Source organism: Oncorhynchus mykiss, chromosome 21 (genome assembly GCF_057628025.1).
Source record: "Oncorhynchus mykiss isolate SJ-2025 chromosome 21, ASM5762802v1, whole genome shotgun sequence".
Lineage (NCBI taxonomy): Eukaryota > Metazoa > Chordata > Actinopteri > Salmoniformes > Salmonidae > Oncorhynchus > Oncorhynchus mykiss.
The window spans coordinates 30941188-30968710 of NC_143042.1; the positions used below are offsets into that span (position 1 = coordinate 30941188).

Sequence of the window (27523 nt, forward strand, 5' to 3'; positions counted from 1 at the left end):
AGAACAGGGCAGCATGGCTGGCCCTTAAATGTATACAGAGAGCTAACATTAATAATATGCATATCAATCTCTCCTGGCTCAAAGTAGAGGAGACATTGACTTTATCCCTTCTTGTATTTGTGAGAAGTATTGACATGTTGAATCCCCCGAGCTGTCTGTTTAAATGACTAGTACACAGATCAGATACCTCACAAGACATGCCACCAGAGGTCTCTTCACAGACCCCAAGTCCAGAACAGACTATGGGAGGCACACAGTACTACTTAGATCCATGACTACATGGAACTCTATTCCACATCAAGTAACTCATGCAAGCAGTAAAAACTGATAAAAAAAAACAGATAAAAATACACCTTATGGAACAGCGGGGACTGTAAAAAGACACACACCCAGGTACGGACACACGCTTACACACATGATAACATACACACAATACACACACGCACGCATGGATTTTCTGTTGTAGAGTAGTGGCCTGAGGGCCCACACTTAATGTGTTGTGAAATCTGTTGTGAAATGTATTGTAATGTTTTACAAATGGTATATAACTGCCTTTATTTTGCTGGACCCCAGGAAGAGTAGCTGCTGCCTTAGGATCCATAATAAATACAAATCTAAATAGTAGTAGACAAGACTGAACATGACTGAAAAGCCATATGGTATGAAAGCCCAAACAAAACAACATGGCAAATACTATTGTTTCATTGCACTTTTCACTGGCGGTCCCTCCGGTTGTGGCAGGAGGACGCATATTTGGCTGCCAAAACTGTCTTCTTATCTTCAGCTGTTGCTTATGTACATGCACACACATACTCTTTCTCTCTCGCTCTCTCTCGCTCTCGCTCCATCATTCTCCCTGCATCTCTCTCTCATATTTGGCTGCCAAAACTGCCTTATCTTCAGCTGTTGCTTATTTACATTCATATATTCTCTCTCACTCTCTCTCTCTCTCTCTCTCAATTTTTCAATTAAATTAGCTTTATTGGCATGATGTAACAATGTACATATTGCCAAAGCTTACTTTGGATATTTGCAATATTAAAATAATAAGAATCAAAATTGTCAACAGGACAACAATAACCAAGGGTCAAAATAACCATACATTGAACAATAAGCATAGAGGACATGTGCAAGTTGGTTGGTCTGTCAGACACTGTCCCTCATCTTATGGTAGGCAGCAATGTACTGAGCTGCCAACCCACAGCTCTCTGCGTCCTCCCCCAACAGGACGGGTAGCCTATCCTCATCAGAGAGGTCCATGAAACCTTGAATAAGGGTTTCAGATTTGGGGAAATTACACTCTCTAATTGTTTTATATTTTTGACATTTAATCAGGAAATGCCGCTGTGTCTCAAGTTCTGCTGTTGTGCAGTGGTTGCACAGCCGTTCTTCTACAGGGAGCCAGGTTCTTCTGTTTCCACCCTTCTCAATGGCAAGGCTGTGCTCACTGAGCCTGTACTTTGTCAAGGTTTTGATCAGTAACCATGGTCAAATAGTTAGCCATGGTGTACTGTCAATTTAGGGCCAGATAGCACTGCATTTTGCTTTGTGCTTATGCTTGTTTCCCAATAAGCAATGTAATTTTGTTTTGACTGTGTTGTAATTTGTTTTATTCTGATTGATTGGATGTTCTGGTACTGAGGCCTCAGTGTGTTAGTAGAACAGGTTTGAACTCAGTCCCAGGACCAGCTGGATGAGCCCCAGGACCACCCATTCTTTATAAGTCCCGAGATCGGTGTGGAAGAACTTGACTGGCCTGCACAGAGCCCCGACCTCAACCCCATCGAACACCTTTGGGATGAATTAGAGCACCGACTGCCAGCCAGGTCTAATCACCCAACATCAGTGCCCGACCTCACTAATGCTCTTGTGGCTGAATGGAAGCAAGTCCCTAACATCTAGTGGAACTACTTCCCAGAAGAGTGGAGGCTTTTATATTAGCAAAGGGGGACCAACTCCATATTAATACCCATGATTTTGGAATGAGATGTTCGACGAGCAGGTGTCCACATACTTTTGGCCATGTAGTGTGTTTATATATATATATATATATATATATATAGTTGAAGTAGGAAGTTTACATACACATAGGTTGGCGTCATTAAAACTTGTTTTTCAACCACTCCACACATTTCTTGTTAACAAACTATAGTTTTGGCATGTTGGTTATAACGGACATCTACTTTCTGCATGACACAAGTCATTTTTCCAACAATTGTTTACAGACAGATATTTCCCTTATAATTCACTGTATCACAATTCAAGTGGGTCAGAAGTTTACGTACACAAAGTTGACTGTGCCTTTAAACAGCTTGGAAAATTCCAGAAAATGATGTCATGGCTTTTAGAAGCTTCTGATAGGCTAATTGACATCATTTGAGTCAATTGGAGGTGTACCTGTGGATGTATTGCAAGGCCTACCTTCCAACTCAGTGCCTCTTTGCTTGACATCATGGGAAAATCAAAAGAAATCAGCCAAGACTTCAGATAAAAAAATTGTCTGGTTCATCCTTGGGAGAAATTTCCAAATGCCTGAAGGTACCACGTTCATCTGTACAAACAATAGTATGCAGGTATAAACACCATGGGACACGCAGCCGTCATACCGCCGCTCAGGAAAGAGACGCGTTCTGTCTCCTAGAGATGAACGTACTTTGGTGCGAAAAGTGCAAATCAATCCCAGAACAACAGCAAAGGACCTTGTGAAGATGTTGGAGGAAACAGGTACAAAGTATCTATATCCACAGTAAAACGAGTTCTATATCGACATAACCTGAAAGGCCGCTCAGCAATGAAGAGGCCGCTGCTCTAAAACCGCCATAAAAAAGCCAGACTACGGTTTCAACTGCACATGGGGACGGACAAAGATCGTATTTTTTGGAGAAATGTCCTCTGGTCTGATGAAACAAAAATAGAACTGTTTGGCCATAATGACCATTATGTTTGGAGGAAAAAGGGGGATGCTTGCAAGCTGAAGAACATCATCCCAACCGTGAAGCACGGGGGTGGTAGCATCATGTAGTGGTGGTGGTAGCATCATGTTGTGGGGGTGCTTTACTGCAGGAGGGACTGTTGCACTTCACAAAATAGATGGCATCATAAGGATGGAAAATTACGTGGATGGAAAATTCTGTGGATATATTGAAGCAACATCTCAAGACATCAGTCAGGAAGTTAAAGCTTGGTTGCAAATGGGTCTTCCAAATGGACAATGACTCCAAGCATCCTTTTAAAGTTGTGGGAAAATAGCTTAGGGAAAACAAAGTCAAGGTATTGGAGTGGCCATCACAAAGCCCTGACCTCAATCCCATAGGAAATTTGTGGGCAGAACTGAAAAAGCGTGTGCGAGCAAGGAGGCCTACAAACCTGACTCAGTTACACCAGCTCTGTCAGGAGGAATGGGCCAAAATTCACGCAACTTATTGTGGGAAGCTTGTGGAAGGCTACCTGAAATGTTTGACCCAAGTTAAACAATTTAAAGGCAATGGTACCAAATACTAATTGAGTGCATGTTAACTTCAGACTCACTGGGAATGTAATGAAATAAATAAAAGCTGAAATAAATCATTCTCTCTACTATTATTCTGACATTTCTCATTCTTAAAATAAAGTGGTGATCCTAACTGACCTAAAACAGGGAATTTCTACTTGGATTAAATGTCAGGAATTGTGAAAAACTGAGTTTAAATGTATTTGTCTAATGTATATGTAAACTTCTGACTTCAACTGTATGTACAGGGTTGGGGTGTAACTGATTTCATGTGGTCAGTTACATGTAGTCTGATTACAAAAAACTGTACCTGTAATCAGATTACAGCTAATTTAAAAATGATTACTTCTTGGATTACTTTTAAATTTAGAAAGGATGTTTGCGAAAAAATATACATTATGACATCTTTTGGTTTTCTCAATGACATTCAATTCAGCAATGAAAAAAGGCGCAAGTTTGTTCCTCCTGAGCGAGTCTGATCACAAGTCAGAAACTTGGGAAAGTAACTTAAAGGGAAAGTAACTGAAAGGAATCAGATTGTGTTTCGGTAATCTAAAAGTTGCATTACTAATAACAATTGTGGATTGGTAACTGTAACTACCCAACCTTATTATATAGATGGCTGACTGTAGGTTATGCAGTCTCTCTGTGATTCCATCTCTCTCTGCTGCTATACAATGGTTTTCCAGAAGATGATGATGATGATGGTACACCAACTACTTTGCAGACAGAGTTCAGTGTGTCAAATCGGAGGGCATGTTGTCCGGTCCTCTGGCAGTCTTTATGGGGGTGCCACAGGGTTCAATTCTCGACCCGACTCTTTTCTCTGTATATATCAATGATATTGCTCTTGCTGCGGGCGATTCCCTGATCCACCTCTACGCAGACGACACCATGCTGTATACTTCTGGCCCTTCCTTGGACACTGTGCTATCTAACCTCCAAACAAGCTTCAATGCCATACAACACTCCTTCCGTGGCCTCCAACTGCTCTTAAATGCTAGTAAAACCAAATGCATGCTTTTCAACCATTCGCTGCCTGCACCCGCACGCCCGACTAGCATCACCACCCTGGATGGTTCCGACCTTGAATATGTAGACATCTATAAGTACCTAGGTGTCTGGCTAGACTGTAAACTCTCCTTCCAGACTCATATCAAACATCTCCAATCAAATCTAGAACAGCGGGTTAACTGCTTGTTCAGGGGCAGAACGACAGATTTGTACCTTGTCAGCTTGGGGATTTGATCTTGCAACCTTCCAGTTACTAGGCCAATGCTCTAACCACTAGGCTACCCTGCCACCCTGAGAATCATTGAGAATGAGTGTGTGTGAGTGACTGAGCAGGCTTCTGTTGCTATGGCAACACCCAGGTGTTTAAAGCAGGTTGAATTCCGAATGGTACTCTGCTGATGACTGGTTTGCGTGTGTGTGTGTGTACATTTTGTTCATTCATGTGTGTGTGTGTTCCTGTGCATGAGTGAGAGTGATTGCGTGCACACATCTGTGTGTGTGAATGTGCGTGTGTGTGAACATGAGGTCATATGTATCTATATGAGAGAAAGTCTGTGTGTGTATCCTTGGTCACTTGGTCTATGTGCTGCAGGCATAGAGGGTGTGTCATAGTGTTGTCCCACAGACATCGACGGCGGGAATGTAAATAGCAGGAATGTAAATCCACTGTCTACTGACTGTGTTAGGGAGTACATTTGACTGTGTGTGTGTGTATATATGTTAGTGAGTTTGTCCCATGGTGCCAGTAAGTGAGTTGATTCTGTACAGATTCCACCCTGTATGTATACAATATGCTGTCTGTATGCCATAGATCATACCGTTGTTGTGGCTGTAGCCTATCATAACCTTTTATCTTAGGGGTGAGGAAGGAAGAGGGAGAGAGAGGGGGAGGAGGGGAGAGAGGGGGGAGAGAGGTGTCGTTCAGGGTGTTATGTGTTCTTATAGAGACTGTTGTCGTCTGTCTGTCTGTCTGTCTGTCTGTCTGTCTGTCTGTCTGTCTGTCTGTCTGTCTGTCTGTCTCTCTCTCTCTCTCTCTCTCTCTCTCTCTCTCTCTCTCTCTCTATCTCTCTCTCTCTCTCTCTCTCTCTCTCTCTCGACTGATGTACTTTACATGCGCTTGAAAGCGAATACATTGGCAATACTTATATTTTCTATACTGACTAAGTCTTAAGCCTCAATGTTTCTTCATATGGCACGCACACACACACACGTAGAGTCAGGAGAATAAGATTATCTGCTGATTACTCAGACATGCGCTTGGTGTTGCCTGTAGAAAGCGCTGATTGTAGACGCTTCAAAGAGGAATTTCACAATTAGCTCACTCACTCACACAGAGTTAGCCTCTTTAGTTTGGTTGGTAAAGTTCACCCAACGCTCTCATCAGTGAACATGTTCTGTGTGTGTGTGTGTGTGTGTGTGTGTGTGTGTGTGTGTGTGTGTGTGTGTGTGTGTGTGTGTGTGTGTGTGTGTGTGTGTGTGTGTGTGTGTTTGTGTGTGTGTGTGTTTCTATGTGGGTACCGGCCCACAGTAAATCCTGCAGACACACACCAAGTTATTCTCTGTTAGTTTGGTTGTTTATGCTTCTTGGCGTGTTCTTTTGGTTTTACAGCCATGGTCTGATTCTTGTTGTGGTCATGTTTTCCCAACACGCTCATAAGCGAACATGTGTGTGTGTGTTGCGTGTGTGTGTGTTTTTATGTGGTGTGCTCATTCCTGCGGACACACACACCCAGGTTCCCTATTGGCCAGTTATCCGTCACCTCCAGTGTGCTCAGGAAATGGTTCAGGAAAGGGTTAGAGAGGAAGGGAAGGAAAAAGCAGCGCAGCGATGACAATGGCCACAGAGGGAGGGAAGGGGGAGGATGGGGGTAGGAGAGGGGGAGACAGGAGGGTAGGGTGTGAACAGAGCCGGCACCATTGACTTCCTCTCTTTCTCCCCTCGACATACTAGAGAAATCTCTCTCCTCTCTCTCTCTCTCTCTCTCTCTCTCTCTCTCTCTCATTCTTGCTGACACACTCCTAGCTTCAGTCAGCTAATGACTCACAAGACTTACCTCATAGTCTGGAGCGTCTCTTTCTTTCTCTCCCTCTTCCCCTCTCGTTTCCCGTTCCCACTCCTACTGAGTGAGTAAGTGTGAAAGCAGACATGGAGAAGCTGGAAGTTTTACGGACCAGGTCAGGTAAGGCTGCCTGGGAATGCAGGGATTTCGGGAATTGGCGCTTGGAACAACCTAGCACGAGGAGTAGGGTATTTTTCATTATAAGAAACGCTGAGGAATGCTAGCTTATTCGAAAGCAGCAGCGTGTGTGTGTGCGCGCGCATCTGTCTCTCTCTCTGTGTGTGTGTGTGTGTGTGTGTGTGTGTGTGTGTGTGTGTGTCTGTGTGTGTGTTGGAGTTGGAAAGACCCAAAAAGCTGCAAGAAGTCATGTGTTTGCTGTTATGTTGGACTTCACCACTAAATGGCATGACACAGGAGCCTTCTGTCTTCTTATGTGGAAACTAGCACTTCACTTCTCATGCTAAGATGAGAAAAGCTGAAACGTTGGTTGTTGGCTGTAAGCTTTCTTGTACACAGGAGAAACAGTGGCGTGTCGTGAGATCTCCTTTCTTGTACACAGGAGAAACAGTGGCGTGTCGTGAGCTCTCCTTTCTTGTACACAGGAGAAACAGTGGCCTGTCGTGAGATCTCCTTTCTTGTACACAGGAGAAACAGTGGCGTGTCGTGAGATCTCCTTTCTTGTACACAGGAGAAACAGTGGCCTGTCGTGAGATCTCCTTTCTTGTACACAGGAGAAACAGTGGCGTGTCGTGAGATCTCCTTTCTTGTACACAGGAGAAACAGTGGCGTGTCGTGAGATCTCCTTTCTTGTACACAGGAGAAACAGTGGCGTGTCGTGAGATCTCCTTTCTTGTACACAGGAGAAACAGTGGCGTGTCGTGAGATCTCCTTTCTTGTACACAGGAGAAACAGTGGCGTGTCGTGAGATCTCCTTTCTTGTACACAGGAGAAACAGTGGCGTGTCGTGAGATCTCCTTTTTTGTACAAGTCATGCAAGGAAAAGGAGTCCGCGTCTCATTGATAAGGAAATGAGAGTTACGATGCCAAGATATGAAACACTGCTGGCTCTGAGAATGTGTGTTTGTACAGAGGAGTATCAGTGGGGTAAGGGCAATTCCACGGCGACGGAATTACAGCTTTGACTCACTTTCTTCCCTTTGAAGTGTATGCCAAAGAAAAGCAGCAGATTTCAAAGTTGAACAATTTCCACTGTAAAATTGACAAAAACACATTTTGTGGAATAAACGGATGCAGATGCACATTTGTTGGTAATGAAACTACGATACAATCTCCCTCAGGATTTTATGCCACCATGTTTAATAAAACCTAAAAAGTGAAATATCTGCTCCGATGTCTGCAGAAGGAATTGGGTGTCAGCTATGACATGGCACCTTTGGTTATTGAACTACAATAAGTGAAGTGAATTAGAGCCCTGCATAGACATACCATTTAAGGCCCTACCATACCCAGGTCCGATTGCTTCTGCCAAATTTAAAGCGAAATCAGAAATAACCTCCTCAGTTAGTAAATCCATTAGCTTGATCCCTCTCTATGTCTGTCACTCACTCCCTGCGCGCAGGCAGCTCGATCTGCATGCACTCTGCCCAATGGCGGCTCTTAGTCGATGAGTATCCATAGCAACGGCTCGGCTTGGGCTCCTCTGCTCAATGACAAGACGTGAGAGAGCAGTGAGCTGTTTTTCGTCACACTAAACTCCGACAAAACATGATTATTTTCGTGAAATAATCTCTCCTGTTTTTATATTTGACGAGGATGAAGCACTTCTGTCACCATGTTATGATCTTAGTCAGATATGACTGTACTGTGCAGCAGAGCACGAGCAAATGGCTCCGCTTCAAAACGTTGGGGATCAATTTAGTCATACCCAAGACCTACCCGTAACCTAGTTATTGATGGAAAAAAACAGGGCCTACCCGGCCCTAACCCAGTGTATAATGTTGGGGCCCGTCGGGTTGGAAAGTGGATTTACACCCGGTAACGGAATTACAGTAACGGAATAACATCATGGGTCCCTGATCTGTACTACACAGAAATGCATCATTATGGATATGAATGTCCTTCTCCTCATGTTTCACAAGTTTGGACATCACAACGCAGCTCAGCAAAGCACAGTACAGTGCAGTACAATACAATACAATACAATACAATACAGCTCAGCAAAGCACAGTGAGGTACAATACAATACAATACAACGCAGCTCAGCAAAGCACAGTACAGTGCAGTACAATACAATACAGCAGAACAGAGTAAGGTAGAGTTCAGTACAGTAGAGTCCAGCACAATAGAGTGAAGTGTAATTCAGTTCAGTACGATATACTGTACTCTACTATATTCTACTTTTCTTTACTTGGTTGTATTGTACTGTTCTCTACTGCGCTCTATTCAGTGTACTGTACAGTGCTATTCAAACGGGTGAAACATTCGTCTATGATAGGTTCAGATTTGGTCCGGTCTGTCTGTGGACGTTAACATTAAGTCCAGGGTGGACTGACCAAATTTCCACTACTTTTCAACGTCCGTGGACGTCCGGTGTCGGCCGGTGCTCGGCGGGTGAGGGGGCTGGTTACAGTAAATGGAAAGAGAGGGGGCTCATGGGTAGGTGTCAGTAAGATCCGGGAGAGGTGACATTAACCGGAGAGTGAGAAAGGCAGAGAGAGCGAGAGAAAATAAAGCAAACAGTTATGAGCTTCCAGTGGAAGGGAGGACAGTACGAGGCGACACAACTGTGTGATGTGACTGCTTTGACCAATTCAGCGGCAGTAATTCCATTACTGATTTTTTTGGTGACGGAATTACGAGTTTTGTTCTTTGAATAATTCATCCCGAGAATATGATATCAGTACTCTCGCTGTAACTAATTGATAGGTCTACCATTACTTGTTACTTCTGTGAGCTTTCCTCATGAGGGAGAGAAATGCGAATATATCTTAAAGAGATGTGGTTTTGCACAAGGCAATACTTAAAACAATTTCTTCAAAACTATATTAGTTGGCAGGGGTCTTTACGTGAACGCGATTGTGTTTTTATGTAGATCTGTTTCCCATATGTTTATCCGGAAATCAAAGCCTTTACTTATGCCTAATTTTTAAGAAGGAAAAGGGTTGAAAAATGTATCCTATGCTTTAATCTCTCTCTCTCTCTCCACATGCGCCGAAATACAACAGCGAAATGCTTACTTACATGCCCTTAAACAACAATGCAGTTAAAAATATATATATAATTAAAGAGCAGCAGTAAAATAACAGTATCGAGGCGATATACAAAAGTGACTATGCATAGATAATGAAAAGAGTAGCAGCAGGGAAAATAGAGGGGGGGGGGGACCATGTAAATAGTCTGGGTAGCCGTTTGATTACCTGAGATAATTGAGGTAATATGTAGGTAAAGTTAAAGTGACTATACATAGATAATGAAAAGAGTAGCAGCAGGGAAAATAGAGGGGGGGGGGAACCATGTAAATAGTCTGGGTAGCCGTTTGATTACCTGAGATAATTGAGGTAATATGTAGGTAAAGTTAAAGTGACTATACATAGATAATGAACAGAGAGTAGCAGCAGCGTAAAATAGGTGGTGGGGTTGGGGGGACAATGTAAATAGTCCGGGTAGCCATTTGATTAGCTGTTCAGGAGTCTAATGGCTTGGGGATAGAAGCTGTTACGAAGCCTTTTGGACCTAGACTTGGCCCTCCGGTACTGCTTACCGTGTGGTAGCAGAGACTAAAGTGGCTGGAGTCTTTGACAATTTTTAAGGCCTTCCTTTGACACTGCCTGGTATAGAAGTCCTGGATGGAAGGAAGCTTGGCCCCAAGCTTTATGTACTGGGCCGTTCGCACTACCCTCTGTAGCGCCTTGCGGTTGGAGGCCGAGCAGTTGCCATACCAGGCAGTGATGCAACCAATGGTGCAGCTGTAAAACTCTTTGAGGATCTGAGGACCCATGCCAAATCTTTTCAGTCTCTTGAGGGAGAATAGGTTTTGTCGTGCCCTCGTCATGACTGTCTTGGTGTGTTTGGACCATGATAGTTTGTTGTTGATGTGGACACCAAGGAACTTGAAGCTCTCAACCTGCTCCACTACGGCACCGTTGAGAATGGGGGCGTGCTCGGTCCTCTTTTTCCTGTAGTCCACAATCATCTCCTTTGTCTTGATCACGTTGAGGGAAAGGTTGTTGTCCTGGCACCACACTTCCAGTTCTCAGACCTCCTCCCTATAGGCTGTCTCGTTGTTGTCGGTGATCAGACACTGTTGTGTCGTCAGCAAACTTAATGATGGTGTTGGAGTCGTGCCTGGCTTTGCATTCATGAGTGAACAGGGCGTACAGGAGGGGCTTGAGCACGCACCCCTGAGGGGCTCCCAGGGTCCTTAGCTTAGTGATGAGCTTTGAGGGCACTATGGTGTTGAACACTGAGCTGTAATTAATGAACAGCATTCTCACGTAGGCGTTCCTTTTGTCCAGGTGGCAAAGGGCAGTGTGGAGTGCAATAGAGATTGCATCATCTGTGGATCTGTTGGGGTGGTATGCAAATTGGAGTGGGTCTAGGGTTTCTGGGATAATGGTGTTGATGTGAGCCATGACCAGCCTTTCAAAGCTCTTCATGGCTACAAACATGAGTGCTACGGGTCGGTAGTCATTTAGGCAGGTTACCTTAGTGTTCTTGGGCACAGGGACTATGGTGGTCTGCTTGAAACATGTTGGTATTACAGACTCGGTCAGGGACAGTCACTCTGTTTTATTGTTGTTTAACCCTTCTGTAAGACCATGACAGTGTTGTACTTAATAAGGCCAGAGGGGTTGTGGTATATGGCCAATATTCATTCCACTAATTTGTTTTTCTTAGGCGGGAAAGTTCGTATTTAATTTTTTTTAAGTTTGAAAGTTCTGGAGTGAGTAAACACTCTGCCATTCTGACAGATGGTCTTGTGATGTTTCTAGCATAAAGCTGTATCTCTATGTATCTCTATGGTTCCTACTGAGCTAGGCCCTGTTGCTACAGTATGAATGTCAAGTCCCCGTGCTGGATACCTCACAGTCACATGTTACTGGTGTGTGTGTGTGTGTGTGTGTGTGTGTGTGTGTGTGTGTGTGTGTGTGTGTGAGAGAGAGTCCTACTGAAGGGCTTTCTGCGGGATGAGGGAATTACACACCATTTGAATGTAGTTAAGATCTTTCACCTTGACCCCTGAACTCTAGGAATCTTTACATACACGTGTTGAGGTGACTGAGTTTGACTGGGGTCACTGCCTCTGTGTGTTTGAGAGAGGAAACACACACACACACACACACACACACACACACACACACACACACACACACACACACACACACACACACACACACACACACACACTGTTTAGGCCCTTGGACTTGTAACAGTATTCCACCATGAGATTCCAACAGTACATTAGAACATTCCATTAGACTCCGGCCAGTCATTAAAATAACTCTAACTATACTATAGAACCGCATACCACAGGCTCAGCTTTCACCATATCACACTTCACTGAAGACAATGTGTCAGGGGTAGGACTAATGTGGCTTTAACACACACACACACACACACACACACACACACACACACAGACACACACACACACACACACACACACACACACACACACACACACTCATTCCATGTCTTTCTATCCTTCTGGGTAATTATCTATAAAAATGAATGGGATAGAAATTAAAGCTCATAGAATTTTTATGCAAACGAGTTTCTAAATGCAGCCTCATCACGCTCCTTAGCCTGACAGATGTAATGACACTGAAGAAAGGATGGATGAGAGAGAGAGAGACCGAGTTAAAGAGCCAATAGTAGGGATAGAGGGAGAGATTATGGAGGGCGGAGGAGAGGAGGCTCGATGAGGGTTAAACCAGGGGGACAAGGAGAGGAGGGTGGAGAAGTGTGCTTAGGAGGAGAGGAGGCTCGATGAGGGTTAAACCAGGGGGACAAGGAGAGGAGGGTGGAGAAGTGTGCTTAGGAGGAGAGGAGGATGGAGAAGTGTGCTTAGGAGGAGAGGAGGCTCGATGAGGGTTAAAGCAGGGGGACAAGGAGATGAGGGTGGAGAAGTGTGCTTAGGAGGAGAGGAGGCTCGATGAGGGTTAAACCAGGGGGACAAGGAGAGGAGGGTGGAGAAGTGTGCTTAGGAGGAGAGGAGGATGGAGAAGTGTGCTTAGGAGAGGAGGCTCGATGAGGGTTAAAGCAGGGGACAAGGAGAGGAGGGTGGAGAAGTGTGCTTAGGAGGAGAGGAGGCTCGATGAGGGTTAAAGCAGGGGGACAAGGAGAGGAGGATGGAGAAGTGTGCTTAGGAGGAGAGGAGGCTCGATGAGGGTTAAAGCAGGGGGACAAGGAGAGGAAGGTGGAGAAGTGTGCTTAGGAGGAGAGGAGGCTCGATAAGGGTTAAAGCAGGGGGACAAGGAGAGGAGGATGGAGAAGTGTGCTTAGGAGGAGAGGATGAGGGTTAAACCAGGGGGACAAGGAGAGGAGGGTGGAGAAGTGTGCTTAGGAGGAGAGGAGGCTCGATGAGGGTTAAAGCAGGGGGACAAGGAGAGGAGGTGTGTGTGTGTATTTCTGAATTGAGTTGGTGTGTAAATGATGGCTCTGACCTCCATGTGACACTCTCCCAGTGGTATCCCTATGTTTTGGCTCTGTCAGTCTGTGTGTCTGTGTGTGTGTCTGTGCTTGCGTGTGTGGTACCAGATCTTCTTTCTGTGGTCCCTCATGGCTGCCTCTGCCCCACCCTCTCTCGCTCTCCCACTCCTCCTTTTCTTTCTTTCTCCCTGTCTCTCTTCTCTCTCTCCACCCTTCCTCCCCCCTCTCGCTCCATCTACCCCATCTACTCTTTCCTCCAATCATTCAGTATCTTCTCATTTCCTTTATTAACTGTCTCTCTCCTCCCCTTTCCCTCCCCCATCCTTTCCCTCCCCCATCCTTTCCTCCCCCTCCTTCTCTCTTTCCATCTACCCCCTCCTCTAGTAATTCTGTATCTTTAAAAAAAATTCTCCACAATTTTGTGATATTCAATTGCGATTCAATTTCGATCTTGTCTCATCGCTGCAATTCCCCAACGGGCTCGGAAGAGGCGAAGGTCAAGTCCTCCGAAACATGACCCGCCAAACTGCACTTCTTAACACCCGCCCGCTTACCCCGCAAGCCAGCCGCACCAATGTTTCGAAGGAAACACCATTCAACTGACGACACTGTCAGCCTGCAGGCACCCGTCCCGCCACAAGGTGTTGCTAGAGCGCAATGAGCCAAACCCTCCCCTAACCTGGACAACGCTGGGCCAATTGTGAGCCGCCCTATGGGACTCCCGGTCATGGCCGGTTGTGGCAGCCTGTAATCGAACCCGGGTCTGTAGTGATGCCTGTAGTACCTTAGACCGCTGTGCCATTCAGGAGTCAATTCTGTATCTTCTAATTTCCATTATTAACTGTATTCTCTCTCTCTCCCTCCCTCCCCCCCCTCTTCTCTAATAATTTAGTATCTTATAATTTCCGTTATTAACTGTATTGTCTCCAGGCTGTTGTCTGTAGAGAACAGTTTATCCCATCATGTCCTGTGTCTGAGCTGCGGTTTATATTAGGTGTGTGTGGTGTGTGTGTGTGTGTGTGTGTGTGTGTGTGTGTGTGTGTGTGTGTGTGTGTGTGTCTCAACCCTGGCCTCCCTTCGTGTAGTTCAAGTGTGTGTCTTATCTATTTGACTTGGGTGTGGATGAGGATACAGGACTGCTCTCACTTTTGTCTGCAGCTGGCTTGGAGCATAGATCTAGAATTTATAGAACAGTGATCAGTCCCAAGATTATTCAGTTAAAACAGAATTTCAGAATGTCATTCAAATTTAAGTTGTTCAACGTTTGCAATAGTTCTCCATGTGATACCTAACTAACAAGCACCTTTTTGTGATAGAAATTCCAGATGAAATAAAGGGTGGTGTGTGAGTTCTATATATTGTATATCTACGTCTGAGGTTTATTAGTCTTGTCTGGTCAGGAACTGGACAGGAAGTGGATGGAGAACTGCTTCCTGTCAACCTCCCGCCGATACAATGGGCTCTGGATGTAATCTCTTTCCCTGTGTGTGTGTGTGTGTGTGTGTGAGAGAGATTGTCTGTACAGTATGTGTGTTTGATGTAACTATACCAAGTTGCTGGGTCCATTTAGACTTAACTTTTAAGCTTCAATGACAGAAAAGCTGCTCAGTTTAGTCTTATCATCTCCCCTAGTAATAGGGGAACAAATCTTCTCTTAACTTTGACTCTTCCACTCACAGCAAAATGGAGTCTTAAAAGAGTCTTAAGTACTAACTGTTCTTTAGCTCTGCGTATGTGACTGGTCTCCCTGGGGCCACACTTGCAAACATTAGAAAAAGTTGAAGTTCAAGGTTAAGTTTTAGCATCAGCCTATTAAAATCGTCGACATGGTATCTCGTGATAGGTTTATTACATTGTAGCTGGTCCCATCAGATAACCTGTCACACATTAGCCCTATGCTAACATCACCAGGTTCCAGTGATTATTTCCCGTAACCACCTCCTCATCAGCCTATCAAAGATCTTAAACTTGATGTGATAGAACACTTAGAAAGCTCGGCCCGCCACGGCAGTGTGCGCTGACCAGGTCGCTAGGTGCATGGTGTTCTCTCTGACACATTGGTGCGGCTGGCTTCCGGGTTGGATGCGCGCTGAGTTAAGAAGCAGTGGTTGGGTTGTGTTTCGGAGGACGCATGGCTCTCGACCTTCTTCTCTCCCGAGCCCGTACGGGAGTTGTAGCGATGAGACAAGATAGTAGCTACTAATAATTGGATACCACAAAAGTGGGAAGAAAAAGGGGGAAAAATACATTTAAAAAAACACAAAGGGTCATGGTATTTTTCGCCGTTTGCGGCAAGTTCTTATCCCACGTGAGAAATAGTTATTTCCTTTGAAATGTAGAATTACATTTATTGTGATGGTGTGTTGCGAAGGGAATTGCAGCCAAAACCTTCTAAAAGAAGATGACAAATATATTTCATGAGGAGCTTCTTGAAGTTGCTCTTGCAGACCTACACATAGGCTACTGCTACAGGAGTGTAACGTTAGTGATGCCGAAGCAACACTCAGAATGGTGCTCATTTAATAAAGTTTAGATCAAAGCAGAATCAATGTCTCGCAAGATCACTTAATGATGAATTAGTGTTCTACACTGATCAAAAAATAAAGTAACCAAAGTAACCCCAAACAGATATCCCAAACAACCCCAAACGGGTGCCCCAAATGACCCCAAACTGGCACCCTAAACAACCCCAAACAGGTAGTGAGAAAGGGAAAGAGAGAAATAGATAGCGATAGAGGGAGATGGAGAAAGAGAACGGAATAGAGAGAAGGGGATAGAGAGAGAGGAGAGAGAGAGAGAGAGATAGATAGAGAGAGACAGACAGACAGACAGACAGACAGACAGACAGACAGACAGACAGACAGACAGACAGACAGACAGACAGAGCAAAAGATAAAGGGAGGTAGAAATTGAGATAGTCGGAGAAGTCATGTTGATGCAGACCATTATTAAAACTTTTAATGTTCTCACAGTCGTTCGAAGGTCAACGTGGTCAGTCTGTCATGACGTAAGCCTGCAGGCATTGTGTTCTCTAAGGAACTCGTTTTGTTTGACTACAGTTCTCTGCTCAGACTGTCAGCACCTTCTGCAGTAACTAGATATGACATTAATCTGACGTCAACTGCAAAACATTCTAATTGAAAATGCTCTTTAAGCACACATGGCATGTACATCACTTAAAGTGTTACTCTGTACGTAACACCACACCACACTGGGACTGCCTCCCAAATGGCACCCTGTTCCCTACAAAGTGTACTACTTTTGATCAGGGCCCAGAGGCAAAAGTGGTGCACTAGGCAGGGAATAGGGTGCTATTTGGGGACTCGGTCTGTGATTTCCAGTTCTGACACGACACACTCCCTGTTGTTTCATGTCCCATCAGGAAGAACATCCTCAATGGGAGATGTTAATGCCTTAGAACTGTTGTCTTCTTGTTCCTGTGTGTGTGTGTGTGTTGTTATAATTCCTCTGTGTGTTGCCCTAGTCCCCAGCTGCGTTACTGTGATACATTTAGTAACTAACTCCTCTCTGACTCACATCGCAATGGCTACGTCCCAAATGGCACCCTTTTCATTGTACGGTACTTTAGACCAGGACCGATAGTGCACAAGAATAGGGTGCCATTTGGGTCACATGTATGGGACAAGAGAATGTCCTAGTAGATAAACATTTAGGATACAACTTTAGTCTGTCAGATCACACTTTTTAATGAAAGACAGGCTTTATGAATTGCTCATACGTTCTCCGTAAGCTCTTCTTCTAGTGCTCTCACAAATGTGACACAAATCTTTTTGCCATTTGTTTATGCTTTTTGTAAGATCAAATCCCACAAAAGTATAATGGAAAGATGTTCTCAAAACATTTTTCTTAAACAGGCTTAAAATATTTCTTGGAATTGTGTGCTACAGTAATCCTTTACTGAGGAACAAATAAATGGATACACTACATTGACCAAAAGTATGTGGACACCTGCTCGTTGAACATCTTATTCCAAAAGCATGGGCATTAATATGGAGTTGGTCTCCCCTTTGCTGCTATAACAGCCTCCACTCTACTGGGAAGGCTTTGCACTAGATGTTGGAACATTGCTGCAGGGACTTGCTTCCATTCAGCCACAAGAGCATTAGTGAGGTCAGGCACTGATGTTGGGCGATTAGGCCTGGCTCACAGTCGACGTTCCAATTCATCCCAAAGGTGTTCGATGGGGTTGAGGTCAGGGCTCTGTGCAGGCCATTGAAGTTCTTCCACACCTGACTCGACAAACAATTTCTGTATGGACCTTCTTGTGCACGGGGGCATTGTCATGCTGAAACAGGAAAGGGCCTTCCCCAAACTATAGCCACACAGTTGGAAGCACAGAATCATCTAGAATGTCATTGTGTGCTGTAGTGTTAAGATTTCCCTTCAGTGTGCTTGATTTTATACACATGTCCGCAACGGGTGTGGCTGAAATAGCCTAATCCACTAATTTGTATGGCTGTCCACATACATTTGTATATATAGTGTATCTACTGTATATATGCCTTTGCTTTCAACATGCCAGCCAGGACACAAACTGTCTACTGTAATTCTAGCCATCCTTTTGAACTCGGTTTAGACTCAGAATCTGTGTGTTGTACTGTAAGCTCAGTTGATTCGGCCGGAGGATGAAGGACTTCTGTGTGTGAGTGTGTGTGTGTGTGTCTTTGTGCCATCTGCGTGTGTAGGTTTATGACAGTTGAATGTCAGCGGGTTAGGGGGACCCCTAGGACGAGGGCGAGAGAGCAAGACTGGGGCGTGTGTGTGTGTGTGTGTGTGTGTGTGTGTGTGTGTGTGTGTGTGTGTGTGTGTGTGTGTGTGTGTGTGTGAGAGAGCTCAGGTAGGACGGGTGTGTAGTGACCTCCTTGCTGGGGTCTTTGGGTTGTAGCGGGGGCAGAGTTGGGGGACAGACCAAGGGGACGGGCGGGGACGACTGACCCTGGCGGACCTCTGAGATCACTTCCTGTCAATCTGCCTCACTGACTTCCTCTGGAAGAACACACACACACACACACACACACACACACACACACACACACACACACACACACACTCCTCATCATGACCTTGAACGAAGTTGCTCAGTCAGCTTGGACAGTATCTGCTGTGTGTGTGTGTGTGTGTGTGTGTGTGTGTGTGTGTGTGTGTGTGTGTGTGTGTGTGTGTGTGTGTGTGTTCTCAGAGTGGTCTCCTCTCCGAGAGATCACTCCAGATTCAAGTAGAAATGTTACGTCTTTGCAGGTCCCCAGAACACCGGGGAGACTCCGTCAAAACTCTCCACTAGGGGCAAAAATAAGAAACTCAAAAAGAGTGCCCGGAGCTGGGATTTACCAGTATCGTGATACTCAGCAGTATCGTGATACTCAGCAGTATCGTGATACTCAGCAGCATCGTGATACTCAGCAGTATCGTGATAGTATCGTGATACTCAGCAGTATCGCGATACTCAGCAGTATCGTGATACTCAGCAGTATCGTGGCAAGGAAACAAAACATGAAGCGGATTTAATTTCTTGAGGAAAACAATCCTAATTTTGGAAACAAGCAGCCTTATGTTGTCACCCAGAATCACATTTGTTTCTTTTCCGAACTATAGCACACAATGTTTTAAATACAGTATGTTTTTGAAAGAGTTTAGTCTGCTTTGTGTTTTACTTTTTGCCATGGAAATCAGGTATCCTAGTATTATGATGCTGGTATCGTGACAACCCTACTGATATTGAACCTGCGGTTTGGAGCAACTTGGAAATTTGACGTTTGGAGAAACGGTTAATTCTGCAGTGAGACTGTGAGAGCTTGTTGCTAGTCTCTCCTGCTGAGGCCTGGAGCATGGCTGATTCACCTGTAGTCACGGTAACCATGGAATAATAGAGCCAGGGATGATAGCACTTATTAATTCCATAAATATGGTCATCTCCATGTAGGAGATGCAGGTTTACTGACACACACACACACACACACCATGGAATGGTTTGGACCAGGGGTGTTAGGGGTGTTAGATCATACTTTTCATCGCTTCTCACTCCGTGGTCTGGTTTCTAACACACAAACGCACGTACATACATAAAAAAAAATGTTATTGGTCGCATACACATATTTAGCAGATGTTATTGCGGGTGTAGCAAAATGCTTGTGTTCCTAGCTCCAACAGTGCAGTGGTATCTAACAATTCACAACCTTTGTTGAGGATCAGCATAGTGGAGGTATTGCTTCCAACTTTTACCACCTGGGGGCGCGTTCCGTCAGGAAGTCCAGGACCCATTTGCACAGAGTGGTGTTCAGACCCAGGGCCCCGAGCTTATTGGTGGGTACTATGGTGTTGAAGGCTGAGCTTCTTACATAGGTATTTCTCTTGTCCAGATGGGATAGGGCAGTGTGCAGTGTGATGGCGATTGCATCGTCTGTGGATCTGTTGGTGCGGTATATAAATTGAAGTGGGTCTAGGGTGTCAGGTAGGGTGGAGGTGATATGATCTTGAACTAGCCTCGCAACTTGAACTTGAACTAGCCTCATGATGACAGAATTTAGTGTTACGGAGCGACAGTCTTTTAGTTCAGTTACCTTTGCTTTAATGGTTACAGGAACAACAGTGGACATCTTGAAGCAAGACTGGGATAGAGAGAAATTGAATATGCCCGTAAACACTCCAGCCAGTTGGTCTGCGCACGCTCTGACGACGTGGCTAGGAGTGCCATCTGGGTCGGCAGCCTTGCGCGGATTAAAAAGTTGAAATGCCTTACTCAAGTCGGCCACCGAGAAGGAGAGCCCACAGTCCTCGGAAGCAGCCCGTGTTGGTGGCACTGTGTTGCGTTTAGCTTGTCCAGGAGTAAGATGTCTGCGATGTGACTGGTTTTCCCTTTGTTATCCGTGATTGTCTGGAGTCCTGCCACATACGTCTCGTGTCTGAGCCACTTTGTGTCTGAGCCACTGACTCCACTTTGACTCGGTACTGGCGTTTTTCCTGCTTGATTGCATAACTGCACTGTTTGTATTCAACCATGTTCCCAGTCACCTTGCCGGGGTTAAATGTGGTGGTTCACGCTTTCAGTTTTGCGCGAATGCTGCCATCTATCCACAGGTTTTTGGTTTGAGTAGAATTAGTCACAGTGGGAACAGCATCCCCGAGACACTTCCAGATGAACTCAGTCACTGTGTCAGTGTATACGTCAATGTAATCCTCAGAATCAAAACAATCTTGAAGCATTGTTTCCAAATGGTCAGACCAGCATTGAATAGACCTCAGCACCTTTAATAGACCGTAGCACCATAGCACGGTAACCCACAAATACACACATGCGTAGGCACACACACACACTACTACCCTCGGTCGCACTACCCACTCCTTCTCATCCCGCACAACACCTCTTAGAAATGCAATATCTAGAAATACAACATCTACATTAACAACAGTTACCATGTCCAATCTGTCCAGGCGTCCCAATCGAAGTGTCATTCCATTGCCTTGCTAATGAGCAGAGCACTGAGATGTGTGTGTCCCTGTAAGCGAAACATAGATTTACACGCCTGACAGTTTCACACACACACACATGTATTCACACACGAGAGAGAGAGAGAGAGAGAGAGAGAGAGAGAGAGTATCTTTAGCAGGACTGCCTGGCCTCTCAGGCTGTAGAGATACACATGCTTCCCTTCAGTCTTCACAGTGTGTGTTATGTCTGTGTGTGTGTCCCTTGAGACACAGTCAGAGAGAGGGAGGGAGAGAGAGAGCCTTACTCACTGCACTCGAAGCTTTCTGGCACAAAATGGCTTCTCGGTACTGCAGTAACACACTCTCTGTATTGGGATCCCCTTAAGTTTCTCCCAAGTGGGTGTGACACCTACTCCTGTTGCCTGCTGCACTGTTGCTTGGATTCCACCTGGCGATCTGTTCAGTCTGCTCTGGCCTGTCTACCCATGTCTGGTATAGGTACCCCGGCCTACACTACCTCCCTCTCTCCCGAGCTTTCGCTCACCTCCAGCACACTGTTGGGGCGAATGACTCTGAACTTACAATGGCTAGCCCCAAGTTGTGATATTTTTTGCTTGTGCTTTATGCTATTTGCCCCATGGCTCCTGCGTGCTTTGTTGACTAGGAACTTGCTTGTTTACCCAACTGTGGGACAGTTTTTGTTTGTTCCACACTCGGGAGTCAGAGTCGCGGACTCTTGGCCTCCCATCCTTTTCTAACCACCATTCACCGGCTTTATATTCATGTTACCTGGTGAAATTGCTGTACAATATGATCTTGTTGCCATCGAAAGCACATTCAAATGTTATTAATCAACACTGCAGAGCTCTCCCTGTCCTCTTCCGTGCCCTGATTGTAATTACTGCTGATTAGCCAAATACCTTAGCCAAATACATTTAAACTCAGTTTTTCACAATTCCTGACATTTCATCCTAGTACAAATTCCCTATCTTAGGTCAGTTAGCATCACCACCTTATTTTAAGAATGCGAAATGTTAGAATAATAGTTGACAGAATGGTTTATTTCAGCTTTTATTTCTTTCATCACATTCCCAGTGGGTCAGAAGTTTACATACACTCAATTAGTATTTGGTAGCATTGCCTTTAAATTGTTGAACTTAAGTCAAACGTTTTGGGTAGCCTTCCACAAGCTTCCCACAATAAGTTGGGTGAATTTTGGCCCATTCCTCCTGACTGAGCTGGTGTAACGGAGTCAGGTTTGAAGGCCTCCTTGCTCGCACATGCATTTTCAGGTCTGCCCACAAATTTTCTATGGGATTGAGGTCAGGGCTTTGATGGCCACTCCAATACCTTGACTTTGTTGTCCTTAAGCCATATTGCCACAACTTTGGAAGTATGCTTGGGGTCATTGTCCATTTGGAAGACCCATTTGCTACCAAGCTTTAACTTCCTGACTGATGTCTTGAGATGTTGCTTCAATCTATCCAGATACTTTTCCTCCCTCATGATGCCATCTATTTTGTGAAGTGCACCAGTCCCTCCTGCAGCAAAGCATCCCCACAAGATGATGCTGCCACCCCCGTGCTTCACGGTTGGGATGGTGTTCTTCCAAACATAACGATGGTCATTATGGCCAAACAGTTCTATTTTTGTTTCATCAGACCAGAGGATATTTCTCCAAAAGTACGATCTTTCTCCCCATGTGCAGTTGCAAACCATAGTCTGGCTTTTGTATGGCGGTTTTGGAGCAGTGGCTTCTTCCTTGCTGAGCGGCCTTTTATAGGACTCGTTTTACTGTGGATATTGATACTTTTGTACCTGTTTCCTCCAGCATCTTCACAAGGTCCTTTGCTGTTGTTCTGGGATTGATTTGCACTTTTCGCACCAAAGTACGTTAATCTCTAGGAGACGGAACGCGTCTCCTTCCTGAGCGGTATGATGGCTGCGTGGTCCCATGGTGTTTATACTTGCATACTATTGTTTGTACAGATGAACGTGGTACCTTCAGGCATTTGGAAATTGCTCCCAAGGATGAACCAGACTTGTGGCGGTCTACCATTTTTTTCTGAGGTCTTGGCTGATTTCTTTAGATTTTCCCATGATGTCAAGCAAAGAGGCACTTAGTTTGAAGGTAGGCCTTGAAATACATCCACAGGTACACCTCCAATTGTGTTAGGCGGAGCAGCACAGGGGAACCTTCAGACCAGGAAACAGGGAAGAATGAACCAAGATATTTATTGCAACACAGGGAGAGATGGAGTGCAGATCCGGGGAAGCTTCGTTGCGTTGTAGGAAACCAGATGTGGAGGCTGAGGTTGGAGTGAGCTGGGTTGGGACAAGGTAAACAGGTCCGGAGGGGAATCCAAGGGAGTGATGGTGAGCTGAATCCAGAACAGGGTAGCAGGGTGGTGAGATGTGGAGCAGGAACCAGAGTCAGAGCGGCTAAACGGCAGTGAGAGGATAAACAGCGTCAGGCAGGGAAACAGGCACAGCAGGATACAGAATCTTAAATAATAAAACATTTCTAGAAGCATGAATGACTGAATGGAGATTACGATCTGGCAGAGTGGAAGTGGCAGGACTGAGTACTTGTAGAGGTCTTGATTATGGAACAGGTTGCAGTTGGTGGGGATCTGCTCTGACTCCAGCACAACTGTCTCCAACCACACAATCACACACACAGAGGGAGAGAGAGAGATGTACTTGGGGAATGGCTGCACGTCAAGGAGACACCGGATGTCCACTAGGGGGTGTGGCAGGAGCAGATGTGACACAATTGACTCAAATGATGTCAATTAGCCTAGCAGAAGCTTCTAAAGCCATCATTTTCTGGAATTTTCCAAGTTGTTTAAAGGCATAGTCAACTTCGTGTACCTAGTCCTCAGAACACAGCCTCAATTCGTTGGGACATGGACTCTACAAGGTGTCGAAAGCGTTCCACAGGGATGCTGGCCCATGTTGACTCCAATTCTTCCCACTGTTGTGTCAAGTTGGCTGGATGTCCTTTAGGTGGCGGACCATTGTTGATACACATGGGGAACTGTTGAGCGTGAAAAACCCAGCGGTGTTGAAGTGCTTGACACCCTCAAGCCAGTGTGCCTGGCACCTATTACCATACCCGTTCAAAGGCACTGAAATATTTTGTCCTGCCCAGGCACCCTCTAAATGGCACACATGCACAATCCATGTCACAATTGTCCCAAGGCTTAAACATCCTTCTTTAACCTGTCTCCTCCACTTCATCCACACTGATTGAAGTAGATTTAACAAGTCACACCAATAAAGGATCATACTGTAGCTTTCAAGTAGGCTACTGTGGCTATTTGATCATAATGTAGGCCTACCAGAGTGCCTACCATCAAAAACAATGGAGAAAATGCACCCCATAACATTTTAACATGGAAATAGCTGTTCTATCGTTCAGCCTACAGTAGCAGCCAATATGTGGTGTTCAATGTAGGCCTACATGCAAGGCTTGACATGAACCTGTTTATCAACTTGTCTTTCAGACAAGGAGGTGACTGAAAATGTTGTCTTGTTGTTTGATGCAAGAAACCACTTTACAAAATAGAATGCATCATTATTCCCATAGCATTATTACGGCGCATCAGACAAACTATGCTACCCCCTGCCTATTGGCTACTTAGCTTAGTCAAGCCTGTCTCAAAATACAACACTGCCCTTTCAAGACAAAAAAGAAGCTCTGTAACTGACTCGCTTTTCAAAGATGTCTAGAAATGCACACGTTTTGTCCTCTTGTAGAAAGCAATCACTCCCCTACTGCTGACTACAAATGATTGGGCTAATATTACACCAACCAGCAAAGAAATGAACGAACGTACAAATGTGCACACGTCGCTACATGTAGCTCTCGCTTTGATCTCAAAACAAGCGCATCTACTCAGGACTGCTCATGCTGTAAACACAGTCCAGTTCAAAGTGAATAGCACAGATCCATATATGGCAATGGTCTATTTGCATATAGGACTACCGGTCTGCGCACCGGTCTGTGTAGAGTACGGGCCTGAGTCAGATGCCTGTCAATGCAATAGAATCATTCTCCGATGTGTTCTGCCTACAACAAAATCCTTTGCATACTTAGTTTTGCATACTAAGTCTTGCATAGTTTAAATTGTTTCGGTACGTTGCATTGAAAGTGGCTAATTGCGCAAGTGTTAATTCGATCCCAAATCCCACAGTAAAGGGAAACGTTGATAGTGTTAACTAATGGGGACAACTCTAGAAAGTTGAGTGAAGTTCAATCTCGTGCTTCTCTGCGCAGGCTGATATGTCTACTGTGCGGCAGTCCCATGGAGCTGCACGCACGCGCACGTGCACATCTTATAGGGAACGTTGTTGGTCAGTCTATGTCATGGAAAGAGGAGGTGTTCTTCATGTTTTGTCCAATCATTACCAGACACTCCTCACATCCATTTCATCAACAAAATAAAAACATGGATTCGATCTTTAATGTGGATTCGAAGAAGAAACCATTAGGGATATAACTCTTAAACTGATCTTAGATCAGTGTTTTAAGGTAACTTCTACTACTTAATTCTACTGCTCAGGGCACAGGCGCTGGCGAGTACCCTTTGCCAATAGTTAAGATGGCTGCTGGCCACTCATATCTTCCCTTAAGTAATGTGGTGGTCTGTAAGGACCCTGACCTCTGTATTAGAGGAGGTTGACCTCTAACTTTCTCTTTCTTTCTTTCTTTCTCGCTCTCTCTCTCTCTCTCTCTCTCTCTTACACACACACACACACACACACACACACACACACACACACACACACACACACACACACACACACACACACACACACACACACACACACACACACACACACACACACACACACACACACACAGTGACCAGCGATGCATAGACAACTGTATGTTTTTCTTATTTTCTGTTCTCTCCTCCTCTAAAATGCTGTGGTTACATAAGAGAAAGGAGAGGAAAGGAGGAGAGAAGATGAGGGGCAGGAGAGGAGAGGAGGAAGAGCACATTAATTCCAGTGTAGAGGAACTGCTGCTGAACTTGTAATTAAGTAGACTCTGATAACCTTATGGGAGATAAAAGGTTTTCCCTGTACTTGAGCTACCGTTCTGTCCCCTCTGTATGTCTTTCTTTCTTTCTCTCTCTCGCTCTGTACCACTCCCTCTCTCCCTCTCTTCTCTCTCTGTCTTTCTATCTCCTTCTCATTCTCTCTCTTTCTCAATATAGCTTTCTCTCTCTCTCCCTCTTCCCCTCTCTCTTTCTCTCCCTCCATCTCATCCTGTCTTTCCCTCGTCTCTCTTCTCCCTCTCTCTTTGCGTCTCTGTTTCTTTGCAGATCACACAGCTTCTGATTCCCTCTCCCTCTCTCTGATTGGTTGTTATGATTTGTTATGGATTTATGAATTGTTGTTCTGTTTATGCTGATTATGCTGATTTCAGTGATATTTTTGTTATGATGATTATCTAACTGTTTTATTATTCAGCTGTGTGGGAGCCTGCTCCCTCCCTCCCCTACTCTTCCTGAAAACGCACACACACACACCAGTGGGATAACTGTTGTTCCAAGGTGAAATTTGACGTTTGTGCAGGTCCCCATGATGTTGGAAGACACTGTCAAAACCAGTTACTAGGGGCAAAAACAACCTAAAAAATGAGTGCCCCTCACTGGGATTGAACCCACAGTCAGAGCTGGCACTTACAGCTTAGTCCACTCCGCCATCAAACCACAGTGATATATCAAGCCCAGTTGGAATCAATGCCTAAAGTTTTAACCCTATCCAAACCTTAGCCCTTAAAGGGATCGTTCAGGATTTTGCCAATTAAGCCCTTTATCTCCCTACCCAGAGTCAAATGAACTCATAGATACCATTGTTATGTCTCTTCGTGCAGTTTGAAGGAAGTTGCTAACTAGCGTTAGCACAATTACTAACTAGAGTTAGCGCAATGACTGGAAGTCTAAGGTAACTGCAAGCTTGCTAGCAGATACCTTCGATTCACAGTCATTGCGCTATGGCATCCATGAGTTAAAGGGCTTCATTGCCAAAATCTCAAAGTATCCCTTTAACTTAACACCAGTCTAAATACATGCCTAAATTTAACCATAGAGTCATTTCTGTGTGCCTACATTTAACACATTTGTCACAGAAAGTGAGGCGATCAAGTCAGTTTACTCGTTAAAAATAGACCTTTGTCCCTGGACATACGGAGATGAAGTCAGACTGTGATATCTTGTTGCAACAGTCAGGCTTGTTTTAACAACAGTTCAATAGCCAGTATTGAACAGAGAGAAAGCAATAGATTGTCTGTCTGTATAATGGGACTAATACAATTAACATCTAGCTCCTGAAGAGCTCAGGCCTGCACTGACAACACCTATTTCTGGTTGACAAATGACTATAAGGCTTCTAAACTAACACACACACACACACACACGCACACGCACACACACACACACACACACACACACACACACACACACACACACACACACACACACACACACACACACACACACACACACACACACACACACACACACACACACACACACACACACACACACACACACACACACACACACACCTTCCTTTCCTTTCTCTAGTAACAATCCCTCCCTTCACACCCAGCTATTATGTAACACAAGTCTCTGGGTATTAGTTATGCAAATGTCATAAATGTGTAATTTACGTATGATCTATCACCCCCTCTCTCTATGTCCCTCCTCCCCCCTCCGTCGCTCTGCATCACTCCCTCTGTATTTGCATCTCAATCTCTGTATCTCTCCTTCCCTCTGCCTTCTCTTCTCTCGCTCTCTCCATCTCTGTCTGTATTTCCACCTCCCTCCTCTCTCTCTCTATGTTCTCTTGCTCTACCGCTCTCCTCTCTCTCTCACTGCCACTG

At 44.9% G+C, this 27523-nt stretch overlaps 1 protein-coding gene across 3 annotated transcripts in view; it reads left to right on the forward strand.

The window, feature by feature from the left end:
- The window catches only part of nhsl2 (NHS-like 2), a 149725-nt gene that overhangs the window by 85344 nt on the left and 36858 nt on the right, over positions 1 to 27523 (forward strand). Inside the window, exon 1 of one of the 3 annotated variants that reach the window (XM_036957751.2) lies at positions 6418 to 6684. The exons of the other annotated variants lie outside the window; for them this stretch is intronic. Coding sequence (XP_036813646.2) covers positions 6651 to 6684 — 34 coding nt within the window. The 5' untranslated portion in view covers positions 6418 to 6650. Of the gene's footprint in view, positions 1 to 6417; positions 6685 to 27523 lie in introns of those variants that run through there. 3 annotated transcript variants of the gene reach the window in all.